Source organism: Podarcis liolepis, assembly GCF_965112155.1.
Source record: "Podarcis liolepis genome assembly, chromosome: W".
NCBI lineage: Eukaryota > Metazoa > Chordata > Lepidosauria > Squamata > Lacertidae > Podarcis > Podarcis liolepis.
The window spans coordinates 4,833,065-4,845,764 of NC_139568.1; the positions used below are offsets into that span (position 1 = coordinate 4,833,065).

At 44.3% G+C, this 12,700-nt stretch overlaps 1 protein-coding gene and 1 pseudogene across 2 annotated transcripts in view; both read left to right on the plus strand.

The window, feature by feature from the left end:
- LOC310697837 (inositol polyphosphate 5-phosphatase OCRL-like) overlaps positions 1-12,700 on the plus strand; it is a 280,274-nt pseudogene that overhangs the window by 167,550 nt on the left and 100,024 nt on the right. The gene's annotated exons all lie outside the window — the stretch shown is intronic.
- Positions 1,862-4,813, plus strand: LOC310697696 (putative CENPB DNA-binding domain-containing protein 1). Its single transcript, XM_083484400.1, has 3 exons — positions 1,862-1,991; positions 2,698-3,452; positions 4,377-4,813. Exons 2-3 carry the CDS (start codon positions 2,970-2,972, stop codon positions 4,668-4,670), a joined length of 777 nt encoding a protein of 258 aa, XP_083340526.1. The 5' UTR covers positions 1,862-1,991; positions 2,698-2,969; the 3' UTR covers positions 4,671-4,813.

Below are 12,700 nucleotides of genomic sequence, written 5' to 3' on the forward strand. Positions count from 1 at the left end.
GTAAAAATTAAATGTTATAATATATTAAGATCAAAGATTAGGATAATAAGGAGGGAAAGAAATTGCTGAATTAATTAATTGAATTGGAATACGAAAAAGGGAGGTATGAGGAGGTCAGGGAAACAAGAATATGAATGTATAATATGGAAAGGTTGATCTTTTATTTTTTATTTTTTTATCTGTGTACTTATTTTGTATTTTTCTTGTATTTTTATTTTTGTTTTTTTATTCTTGTATTTTATTCTTGTATTTTTTGTTTTTATGCAATTCTTTTTTTCTAAAACTTCAATAAATATATATAAAAAAAAGAAAAGAAAGGGAGATGGGATGTGACGTTTACTGGTTTCCTGTTTCCTTTGTACTGTCGTTTCTTTGTTGGGGTTGCTCTCTGCTTCTCACAGAGACAAGATGTATATTTGTATGCTCTCAGCATAGCTTAGAAATAAAGCATAGCAATGTAGCCATACCTGCCTCATCCTTCTGTTGCGGACTCTGGGTTATACTCTGCTGGGCTCAAGCCAAGATGAGCCGTATCAGCTCAAAGGACGGGTGCTGACTTTATCTAACACAACCAAGGCAGTTTCAGTCCCATGATGAGGCCTGAATCCCGATTGGAAGGGATCCAAATCATCCGCTTCTTCCAGGCGTGCCTGGAGTTGTTCAGCAACCACTCGCTCAATCACCTGGCCCAAGAATGGAAGATTTGAGACTGGGCAATAGTTGGCCATATTGTTGTTGTTAGTCGTTTAGTCATGGCAGCATCTAAAGATGGTTTTTTAAGAAGCGGTTTGATAACCGCCTCTTTCAGCGGGTCTAGGAAGGCTCCCTCACAGAGAGAAGCATTCACCACCCTACGAAGCCCATCGCCCAGCCCTTCCCGGCTAGCTTTTATAAGCCAGGATGGGCAAGGATCAAGGAGACAGGTGGTTGGTTTCACTCGTCCAAGCAGCCTGTCCACATCATCGGAGGTAACAGATTGGAATTGATCCCACGCAACTTGACTAGACAGGACTCTAGCACTCTCCCGCCCCGGCCCTGCTCCCACAGTGGAGTCTACCTCTTCCAGAATCTGAGTGACTTTATCTGCAGGAGTTCATGTGGACCGTACTGGGCCCCGATGTAGCAGGTGGCTCTGCTAAATTGCCGACCACCTGAATAAGTCTCCTGCTGCTGTTTTCTGCAGATGCAATAGAGGCGGAGAAGAAAGTCTTCTTCGCCATCGCTACCGCCACTTGGTAGGCTCAACACTGAGCTCTAACCCATGTCCGGTCAGCTTCAGAATGAGTTATCCACTACCGGCGCTCTAGCTGTCTCAACGATTGTTTCATTGCCCTCAGATCAGTGGAAAACCACGGGGCTGTCCAGGCTCCATGCAATCGGAGAAGGCGTATTTAAATATACCTTCCTGAAGAAAACAGAGGCCTTTCTCCTGGGCATGGTCGGCCAATTGGTGCTAAAGAAGGATAGAACTTTTTTTATGTATGCAACAACAGCAGCAAGAATACTCATCGCGAAGTATTGGAAGACACAAGATTTACCCACCCGGGAAGAATGACAGATGAAGTTGATGGACTACATGGAACTGGCGGAAATGACTGGCAGAATCCGAGACCAGGGAGAAGAGTCGGTGGAAGAAGACTGGAAAAAGTTTAAAGACTATTTACAGAAATACAGTAGTGCCCCGCAAGACGAATGCCTCGTAAGACAAAAAACTCGCTAGACGAAAGGTTTTTTCGGCCGCGATTTGCCTCGCAAGACGAATTCCCCTATGGGCTTGCTTCGCAAAACGAAAACGTCTCGCGACTTTGTTTCCTTTGTGTAAAAACCGTTAAAACCAAGGGTGCTTAGCTTGAGCAGCTGCAGTTGCGACTTGGCTTCGAGGAGCAACTGTTAGCACGTGGTTTGGTAGCCTTTTCTCAGACTTTGCTCACTTTTGAAGATTTTCCAAAACTTTTCCAGAACTTTTCCAGAACTTCTCTTTCATCCATTTGGTAAGTTAAACTTTTATAACTTTTTTGGGGGGGTTTGGATTTTGGGTTGGGGTGTTTGGGATTCAAGGACTTGGTGTTGGGAAGGGGTTTGCAAGAATCTGGGGGCTTGTGGGCCTTTTTTGGGAATTTTTATGATTTTCTGTGACCACTGGGCCAGGTTGTTTTTTTTCAAAATTTCTCTGAGTTTGAATTTCTGAGTGCTGGCTGGCTGGGGGAACAGTGGGGGAGGTTTCTGCAGAAATCTGGGACCATTTGGGGTTTTTTTGGAATTTTTATGATTTTCTGTGACCATTGGGCATGGTTGTTTATTTTCAATTTTTTTTTCTGAGTTTGAATTTCTGAGTGCTGGCTGGCTAGGGGAACAGTGGGGGAGGTTTCTGCAGGAATCTGGGGGCCTGTGGGGTTTTTTTGGAATTTTTGTGATTTTCTGTGACCACTGGGCAAGGTTGTTTTTTTTCAAAAAATTTTTTCTGAGTTTGAATTTCTGAGTGCTGGCCATGTTGCTATTTTTTGAATTTTTTTTTTTTGTCTGGGTGGGGAAGCAGTTGGGGAGGCGTTTGCAGCAATAGGGGAGGGGCTGGGGGAGCAGTTGGGGAGGGGTTTGCAATTTCTGTGTTGTGGGTGGGTTGGTGCGTGTCTGTGGGAGCAGTTGAGGTTTTTGAAGACATTGGTGATTTTTGAAGCTTTTCCTAAACTTATTTTGCAGCCATTTGAGGTTTCTGAGGACTTCGATGGTTGATTGCTGAAGCTTTTCCAGAACTTCTCTTTCATCCATTTGGTAAGCTAAACTTTTAAAACTTTTTTGGGGGTTTTTGGATTTTGGATTTGGGGTTGGGGTGCTTGGGATTCAAGGCCTTGGTTCTGGGTTTTAATTTCTGTGTGGTGGGTGGCTGGGTGCTTTTGTATTTTTTGGGTTTGAAGCACATCACTGATTTTTTTTTCTGTTTCTGAGTTTACGAAGGTAGGACCTGTGCTGCCATGGGACCCAAGAAGACTGCTGCTGCGGTGGCCGGCGAGAGGAAGAAGGAGAAGGTGACGCTGGAAATGAAGAAGGAGATCATCCGGAAGCACGACGGCGGAATGCGTGTGACGGACATCGCCAGGGAGTACGGCAGGAACCCATCGACCATCGGGACCATCCTGAAGATGAGGGAGAAGATCCTGGCGACTGATGCAGCCAAGGGAGTCACCAGGATCGTGAAGAACCGCCCAGCTGTCCTGGAGGAGGTCGAGAAGTTGCTGCTCATCTGGATAGAAGAGAAGCAGCGTGCAGGGGACACAGTGTCTGAGGCCGTCATTTGTGAGAAGGCCAAGGCCTTGCACGCTGACCTCACCCGGGAACAGCCAGGAACCTCAGCCGAGCCAGAAGTCTTCAAGGCTAGCAGAGGTTGGTTTGACCGGTTCAAGACAAGATCTGGCATCCACAGCGTGGTCAGGCATGGAGAGGCTGCCAGTTCTGATGTTCCTGCGGCTGAAGAGTTTGCAGCGGAGTTCCTGGAGCTTGTGAAGACGGAGGGCTACGTTCCGCAGCAGGTCTTCAACTGCGACGAGACCGGGCTGTTTTGGAAGAGGATGCCCAAAAGGACTTTCATCACTCAGGAGGAGTCCAGGTTGCCTGGCCACAAGCCCATGAAGGACCGTCTGACCCTGCTCTTCTGTGCCAACGCAAGCGGCGACCTGAAGATCAAGCCCCTGCTGGTGTACCACTCGGAGAACCCACGGGCCTTCAAGAGACACAAGATCGACAAGGAGCGGCTGAGTGTCATGTGGCGATCCAACAGCAAGGCTTGGGTCACACGTGTGCTGTTTGTGGACTGGGTCAATCTTGCTTTTGGCCCTGCTGTCAAGCAGTACCTGCTGGACAACGACCTGCCGCTGAAGGCTTTGCTTCTGATGGACAATGCTCCTGCCCATCCTAAAGGCCTTGAGGTGGACTTGTTGGAGGAGTTCAGCTTCATCAACATCATGTTCCTGCCTCCTAACACCACGCCACTGCTCCAGCCGATGGATCAGCAGGTCATCGCCAATTTCAAAAAACTCTACACCAAGGAGCTTTTCAGGCGATGCTTCGAGGTGACTGACTGCACCACCATCACCCTGCGGGAATTCTGGAAGGACCACTTCGACATCGTCACCTGCTTGAAGATGGTCAACACGGCCTGGAAAGGGATCAGCCAGAGAAATTTGAATTGCGCTTGGCGCAGCCTGTGGCCGGACTGTGTGGCACCAAGTGACTCTGATGCACCAGAGTCAACAGTGGTGCAGGACATTGTTGCCTTGGGGAGGACCATGGGCCTGGAGGTCACGGAGGAGGATGTCTGCGAGCTGGTGGAGGGGCACGACGACGAGCTGACCACCGTGGAGCTGGTCGAACTGCAGGCAGAGGCTGCGCAGGAGCAGGCCTCACTGGAAGAGGAGGAAGCAGCTGAGGAACGGCTGTCCTCCGAAAGACTGAGGGACATTTGCCAGAAGTGGAAGGAGGTGCAGACTTTTGCAGATCTACACCACCAGGAGAAGCACGTGGCACATGACGCTGGGAACTTTTATGATACGAGGGTCATGTCGTCTTTCAGGGAGCTGCTGAAAAGGCGGATAAAGCAGCAGACTATGGACAGGTTCTTGACCAAGAAGCAAAGAGTGGAAGAGGAGCCTTCTTCGAGTGGTCCCCCAGAGTCTTAGAAAATGTACTGTACACTTTGTTGATTTTTAAATGTTTTTCTGTCATGTTTATAAAGTTAATTTATTTTCCCTTCAATTTTTGAACTGCTCTTTACAGTATGTGTGACTTTAAAGAGCAGTTAATAAACTGTTGTTGTACCAAATTTGGCTTTGTTTGGACTTTTTTTGACCATAGGAACGCATTAATTGATTTTCAATGCATTCCTATGGGATTTCGTGCTTCGCAAGACGAAAAATTCGCTAGACGACAAAAATTGCGGAACGAATTAATTTCGTCTTGCGTGGCACCACTGTATAAGGAAGGATAAAACAAATGATACTATGGAAATAAATAAACAGATAAGGGAGAATGAAAAAGCACTGCTGAAAAATCCAAAACAAGAAAGTATAATCCAAAATATTAAAATTCTACAATCCCAATTAAATAATTTAATAAACAAAGAGGTGGAAAATAAGAATAAATGGACAAAACAAAGGTATTTTGAATCAGCAAATAAACCCGATAGAATGTTGTCTTGGTTAACAAAGGAGAAACAAGCGGATAGGGTTATAAATAAGATTATTGAACAAGGAAAAGAAATTACAGACCCGGACCAAATAAAAATGATGTTTAGGAATTTTTATAAAAAATTATACTAGTTGGAAGATAAAGATGAGAATAAAATTAAAGAGTATGTAAGAGAAAACAAAATCCCTGAAATAGATGGCAAGGAATTTAGTAATTTAAACTCGTGCATAAGCTCAGAAGAAATAAGAGAGGTGATAAGGAAAATGGAAACTGGGAAATCACCAGGTCCAGACGGAATACCGAGTATATATTACAATAAATTAGAAAAAGTAATAATCCCTAGACTTAAAAAGATCATGAATGAGATAATGGAAGAAGGGAAAATTCCTGACTCTTGGCACAAAGTGTTGATAACCTTATTACCAAAACAAGGAATGGACCCAAATATTATAAAGAACTACAAGCCAATTTCACTATTGAATATTGATTACAAAATCTTTGCAGGTGTATTAGCAAATAGGTTGAAAAAATGCTTGAACAGAATAATAGGCAAGGATCAGAATGGCTTCTTACTGGGGAGACAGATAAAAAATAATACAAGAATAGTGATTGATCTTCTAGAATATATTGATATGAAACCTAGTAAGAAGGTGGCAATGTTACTGGTAGACGCAGAGAAAACCTTTGACAGTGTGGCCTGGAATTTTCTGGTCCACACTGTGGAAAGTTTGAAACTTGGGAACAAAATTTTTAATGGTATTAAAGCGATATATGAAAACCAGAAAGCTAAGTTAATAATTAACAATGAAATAACTGAAGAATTCCAAATTGAAAGAGGCACCAGTCAAGGATGTCCTCTATCCCCACTTTTGTTTATTATGACGCTGGAAACACTCGTAATAGCGATAAGAAAGGACCCAAAAATAAAGGGGATAAGTCTAGGTAATAGACAATATAAAGTTAAAGCATTTGTGGACGATGTAATTATTACTACGGAAAACCCAGAAGAAAGTGTACAAGAAGCCCTAAAGAAATTGTTTGAGTATGGAGGAGTATCAGGCTTTAAGTTAAATAAAGAAAAATCTAAATTATTAACGAAAAATATGGGGGTAAAGGAACAGGAAGAATTGGAAAGAGTAACAGGCCTTAAAATCACCACGAAAGTTAAGTATTTGGGGATCTGGCTCACAAATAAATTTACCAATTTGTACAAGGATAACTATGTGAAGAAGTGGAAGGAAATAAAAGGATATCTAAATAAATGGAATAAATTGCACTTGTTTTTATGGGGACGCGGGTGGCACTGTGGGTTAAACCACAGAGCCTAGGGCTTGCCGAGCAGAAGCTCCCGTTGCTTGGTCCCAGCTCCTGCCAACCTAGCAGTTCGAAAGCACACCAGCGCAAGTAGATAAATAGGTACCGCTCCGGCAGGAAGGTAAACGGTGTTTCCGTGCGCTGCTCTAGTTTGCCAGAAGTGGCTTAGTCATGCTGGCCACATGATCCGGAAGCTGTACGCCGGGTCCCTCGGCCAGTAAAGCGAGATGAGCGCCGTAACCCCAGAGTCGGCCACGACTGTACCTAATGGTCAGGGGTACATTTACCTTTACTTTATCCTTGATAAAAATGTCAATTATACCAAAAATGTTCTTCCTTTTCCGGACGATCCCAATAATTATTGGGATAAAATGTTTTAAAGGTTGGCAAAGGGATCTTTCTAATTTTATCTGGCAAGGTAAGAAGCCAAGAGTAAGGTTCAAAGTACTGATGGAGCCTAGAGAAAGGGGTGGGTTCGCAGTCCCAAACCTCAAGCTGTATTTTGAGGCTGCATGCATGACATGGCTGAAAGACTGGATGTTACTAACAGATACTTGAAATCTTAGACCTGGAGGGCTGGGACAAAGTTTTCGGGTGGCATGGCTACCTGGGTCACGATAAAATAAAAGCACATAGAGGATTCACTAATCATTTGGTGAGAAAGGCCCTATTTGAAGTTTGGGAAAGAAATAAAACAATAGTAACAGCCCAAACTCCCTGGTGGTTATCACCTATAGAGTTATCAGCCTTGCATAGAAACAATATGAAAGATAGCTGGCTAACATATAGGGAACTCGTAGAAGAGATAAAAGATTGCCCGACAGTAAAGAAATTTGAAGAATTAAAAGAGAGGGGGGTGAATTGGTTAGAATATTTCCAATTAAAAACAATATTTGAGAAGGATAATAAGCTTAAAAAAATCTCGGTATGGGAGAAAGAAATCTTATATAACAACCAACAGGTTCTCTCAAAAAAATATAAACTGTTACAAAATGAGAAAATAGAAAAGGAGGAAAAAGGAGACACTATTAAAAAATGGGGGAAAGATCTGGGCCACCCAATTGAATATAATGAATGGGAAAGACTATGGATAAAAAATATAAATTTTACAGCATGTTACCTAATAAGAGAGAACTATATGAAAATGCATCACAGGTGGTACCTGGTACCAGAAAGGCTTGCAAAAATGAATAAAACATATAATAATAAGTGCTGGAGATGTAAGAAACAAAAAGGAACCTTCTACCATATGTGGTGGACATGCCCCGAATTTGGGGAAATTTGGAGCATGATCCACGAAGAAATAAAGAAAATATTAAGAATATCAAATAGTAAAAGGCCAGAGGCATTCCTTTTAGGAATTTTAAATGATGATATTCCAAAAGACAAAACTAAATATTTCTTATACGCAACGTCTGCAGCAAGAATCCTGGTGGCTAAGTATTGGAAAGGGAATCATTTACCCACTAGGGTAGAGTGGTTATGTAAGCTTTCAGAATACTTAGAATTAGCCAAATTGACAGACATAATAAGACAAAAACCAAAAAGTGAAGTAAAAAAAGAATGGGAGTACCTAAATGAATACCTCAAAAGTCAAGGTTCGAGGACAGAAATCTGGCTGAGTCTGGAATAACCTTGTGAAGTGAAAGGATAAGAAAGAGGGATTTATATCTAAATGTTAGGATAGAGATGATAAAGAAAACAGGAAAACAGGAAGACACAACGAGAGATAAAGGAGGTACTGTGGGATTGGTGGAAGTCAATGTTTTGTTGTTGTTGTTTTAGTGTTTATATTATTAACTTGTAAGATATGGATTTGTTTTTGCTTTTTTTTAGTTGTCGCTTTTTTAGTTTTAGAATGTTGTTTTTGTGTGTGTTGTGTATTGTTATTTTTCAATATTTTTCATGTTGTGTGGAAAATACTAATAAAATTTATTTAATTATTATTATTATTATTATTATTAAAATAAATTTGTTCATTGAATGTCTTTTCATTGATGAAAAGCAGGTTTTTGTTTCACAGGATTTTAAAGATTTCCTAAGTGAACAGGAGATTGAGCACAAAGTTGCTGCCTCAAGCTTCATGGAACAAGAGTGTATGTGTCAAGGTGAACACAGAGTTGCAACAAGGCATGAAAGCACAACTGCTAAGTGCAGGTTTGCCCAAGAGTTTTGGGCTGAGTCGCTCACAACACAGCTGTTGCATGTATATGTCACGGCTAAAAATTGGCCGCTGTTTCTTTAATGCTTAAAAAGCTGAGTCAGCATGAGTCAGTGGCCTGCAGTGACTCATGCAGCCTTTCACCGGGTTGTACTTGTATATATAGAGTGAGAAACACATATGGTGTTGGGTTGGTTGGTTGGTTAGTGAAAGCTGGTAGTGTTGATGTGTGTACAGTTGGTCAGTCACTTTTGCAGAAAGACTTTTAAGAATAAAAGCAGAAAGTACTCTGCAAGGATACTTTTCTCATGGACTCTTTTATGTCGACAAGGGTCCGAGGACCAGGCTGAGGCGACAAAGGGAGGTCAGAACCTTTTGGGTTTTTTTACAAACACTGACAGTATAGCTGTGGCTAGCAGCTCAAACCAGGTTTCAGACACTGAGGTCTTGAGTGAGGTACATGGTTTGTCCACAGCAGAGACAAAGCCACACCTGAAGGTTGCAAGGGTCAACACTGTTTCTTCAGACCAAGGCAGAGCAAAAGCTCTAGTCCCATGGAAGAAAGGTAACCAAACCAGAGGTTTAAACTGGTCAATCCAACTGCAGGTAGTTCCCAAAGTGGAACTGGTGTGATGGCCTGGGAATCCGATTCAGAGGCTGAACCAGAGGAACCCCAGCCTGCACAGGAGTCCCCGCCTCCAGGGCCGGCTGAGCTGGGGCAGGGCCTTGGATCTGAAGCGCCTGCACCTGTGCCGGATCCTCAGGAGCAGGCACCAGGTGATTCCACTCTGGCTCTGGAGGTGAGTGAGGAGACAGTGCCTACAGGTGCGCCTCTCCCAGCCCTGTCAGGGGAAGGTGAGTCTCCCCCTGGGTCCAGTAGCCCTCCAGCCTCTCCTGAGCTGCAGAGGCTCAGGGCAGAGAGGCGGAGGGAACTGGTTTCTCCCAGGAGGAGTGCTTGCTTTAAGGCCAGAAGAGGCGGGTCACCTGGGGGCCGGGACCGCCCCTGGCCTCAGAGAAGATAAAGGCCAGTCAGCCCGGTCCCAGGTTGCGGGAGCAACGTCGTTGAATACCTGCTTCTGCCCGAACCCAAACCTGTCCTTCCAGAGTTCCCGTCCCCGCCCGGCTTCCTGCTTTGGACCCCGCCTCGCTCTTTGTGAACTGCTTCCAGACTCGTGACCCAGGACCGGACTTTGACCACGCCAACGGTAACCTTCCCCCTGGGACCAGCACAACTGGTACAACAGGAGTATACTTGTCTTTCTTTCTTCATGGTCGACTTGGGAGCTACCAGGCATGTCTGCAAAGACAAACACCTGTTTGTGTCCTTTACTCCACAGGAAGGTGCGACTCACCAAGCGGATGACCACACAATCTCCAGTCAAGGCTATGCAACGGTTGTTCTTCACAGCTTGGATGCATCGATACGCAACGTTCTTTTTGTTCCAGATGCTGCACACAACCTATTGAGCGTCTCGCAGCTGACTGAACAGGACAGAGATGTTTCCTTCAAGAAGAGGAAGTGCACCATCACCAAGAAAGATGACTTTGTATTGCATGCTGATTACGTTGATCGTTTGTTTGTATTGCATTATGATGATTCTGTTGATGTTGTGCAGGATGAAACTTGTTGTATTGCAGGTACTAACAAGGTTTTGCATGCAGGATGTATTCATGATTATCACAGGAAACTTGGTCATTTAAACTTTGAGGAAGTTTCCAAAATGCCTGCCTTGGTTCAAGGTATGACTATTAAACCCTGCAGGTACCACATGAAGTGTAAGGCATGCGCAGCAAACAAGGTTAAAATGGCTGCAAAAGGTAAGGTGTCTAGTAGACAAGCTACAGAACCATACCAGGTAGTGCATGCTGATCTCGTTGTTCCACTATTGCCCTCTTTGGGTGGAGCCAGGTACTTCATGGTTCTCATTGATTCATTTTCCAGGTATATTTATGTGTTCAACCTGAAGCAGAAATCAGAAGCGTTTCCTAGGTTTAGGGAATTCTGTGCTTGGTTGCAAAATGTGCATGATAAACAAGTGAAATGTTTATTTACAGATCGAGGGGGAGAATTCACTTCTCAGCAGTTTGAAGCTTTTCTGACTGAGAAAGGAATTCAACATGACCTTTCAAGTCCACGGTCTCCTTGGATGAATGGACTTTGTGAAAGGGGAAGCCAAACATTGCTTCAAGGCTTGGAAACCTTGCTGCATGATGCCAATCTTCCAGAGAGTTATTGGGCAGAAGCGCTCAACAGTTTTGTTTATATCTATAATCACAGATTGTCATCACCGATTGGTTGTACCTGTTCAGTTTCTGTTAATTGATTCTCATGGGAACTTGCAGATTCTGGCTTCACACAATTAACTCAAGGCAGTGTCAATTTACTCTTGGCAGAAAGCCAAGGTCTGCTTGACCTAGAAACTACTTACTCTGATTGGTTAACGACCAGCACTCAACTCTGTTATCTAGAAATGCTAGCACAGTTTGGGGTTAGGTGTGTTAGGAGTAGAAGTGCTGTGTATGGTAGAGAGAGAGAGAGAGAGAGAGAAAGAAAGGATTTATTTTGCTTTGTTTTGTATGCAGAAACTCTGCTGGTTTTATTTTTCCTTTTAATAAATCCTGTAAATCGTTATTCTGAGTCTAGCTGACTAGTCATTTCCACCTCGACTAGCTTCTTCGCTGTGCAGGAAAACTCTGCTACGTTTGGGCTAAAGCCATTAGAGCTATGCCTGACACTTCAAAGTTCCATGAGGTTATGGGCATTGTGCTGCCAGCCTGAGTTGTGGTGGTGTCAGCATCAACGGTGTTGGCTCCAGTAGTCCCAGAAGTTGTTGTTCCTGTCGGTGCAGCAGATGGACACTGGCTGGTTCCTGACTGTTGTGAGCTGGTGACGCAGTGGACACAAGGACAACAGCTGCAGCGTGTGAGTGCTGGGTGCTGTGGTTCCTGTTTTCTCTCTCGGTGGTCGTGAGTAGCTGGTTCCGGGTTCCAGGGACATCGCTCTCAAGATGGCCTCACAACCAGTTCAGATGGCTTTTGAGTGTCTGAATGACTCCAATTACTTGCTGTGGTCGGAACGCATGCAGGCAGTGCTGCAGAGGGATCGTCTCTGGCAAGTGGTGAGTAAGTTTCCTACGAAGCCTGATGATGAAGACCTCGATAAAGACCAAAGAGCAAGGGCCACAATTGTCTTGGGGCTGGAAGATTCCCAGTTGCTGTATGTGAGGGGAATCAAGACAGCTAGAGGTGTGTGGCAAGCACTTAAAGAACTCCATGTGCGTGAGACAGCGGTTTCCAAGCTGTTCATTCGCAAGGCATTGTACAAGGCAATGTTACAGCCTGGGGTTACAATGCAGGAACACCTACACAGTTTACAGTTAAAGTTTGCTGCGCTACAGGAAAGAGACTGTGCGTTAGACCAGCAGGAGAAGGTGGCTATTATTTTGAGTTCTCTCCCGGAAAGCTGGGATAATTTAGTTTTGTCTCTAGAAGGCATACAGGAGCATGATTTATCAGTCAGTTACGTTACTGGGCGTTTGATTGAAGAATGGCAGAAGAGGCAAGAAAGGTCGTTGACTGCAGAGACTTCTACTGGCGGGCGGTTTGGAAGGAGTTCTCATGTCGTGCCAGAGGTGAAGCAAAAGCAGCGTACTGGTGAGGAGTCAGCGTTTGCTGTTAGGCGTTGCTTCCGATGTGGGTCTTCAGCGCATCTAAAACGACAATGTCCGGAGTTGGTTAAGTCTCAGTTGCCGGTGCAGGAGCAGAGACGAGATCAGCAGCAGCAGCAGCGTAAAAAGAAATTCTTCAAATAAAAACAGTCGGCTCAGCTGGTGACCGCCGAGGTCAAGATTGCTGATGAGAAACAAGCTGTCTGGGTGGTCGATTCGGGAGCGTCTCGGCACATCGTAAATTCAGATGAATTGTTTGTTTCCAAGAACTCAGCACAGCGCAGCCAGGTGGCTCTAGCAGACGGAAGTACTTCCGAAGTGATTTCGGGGGGTGCAGTTTTTGTTCCTTGTCTTCATGAATGCCTGCAAAATGTACTTT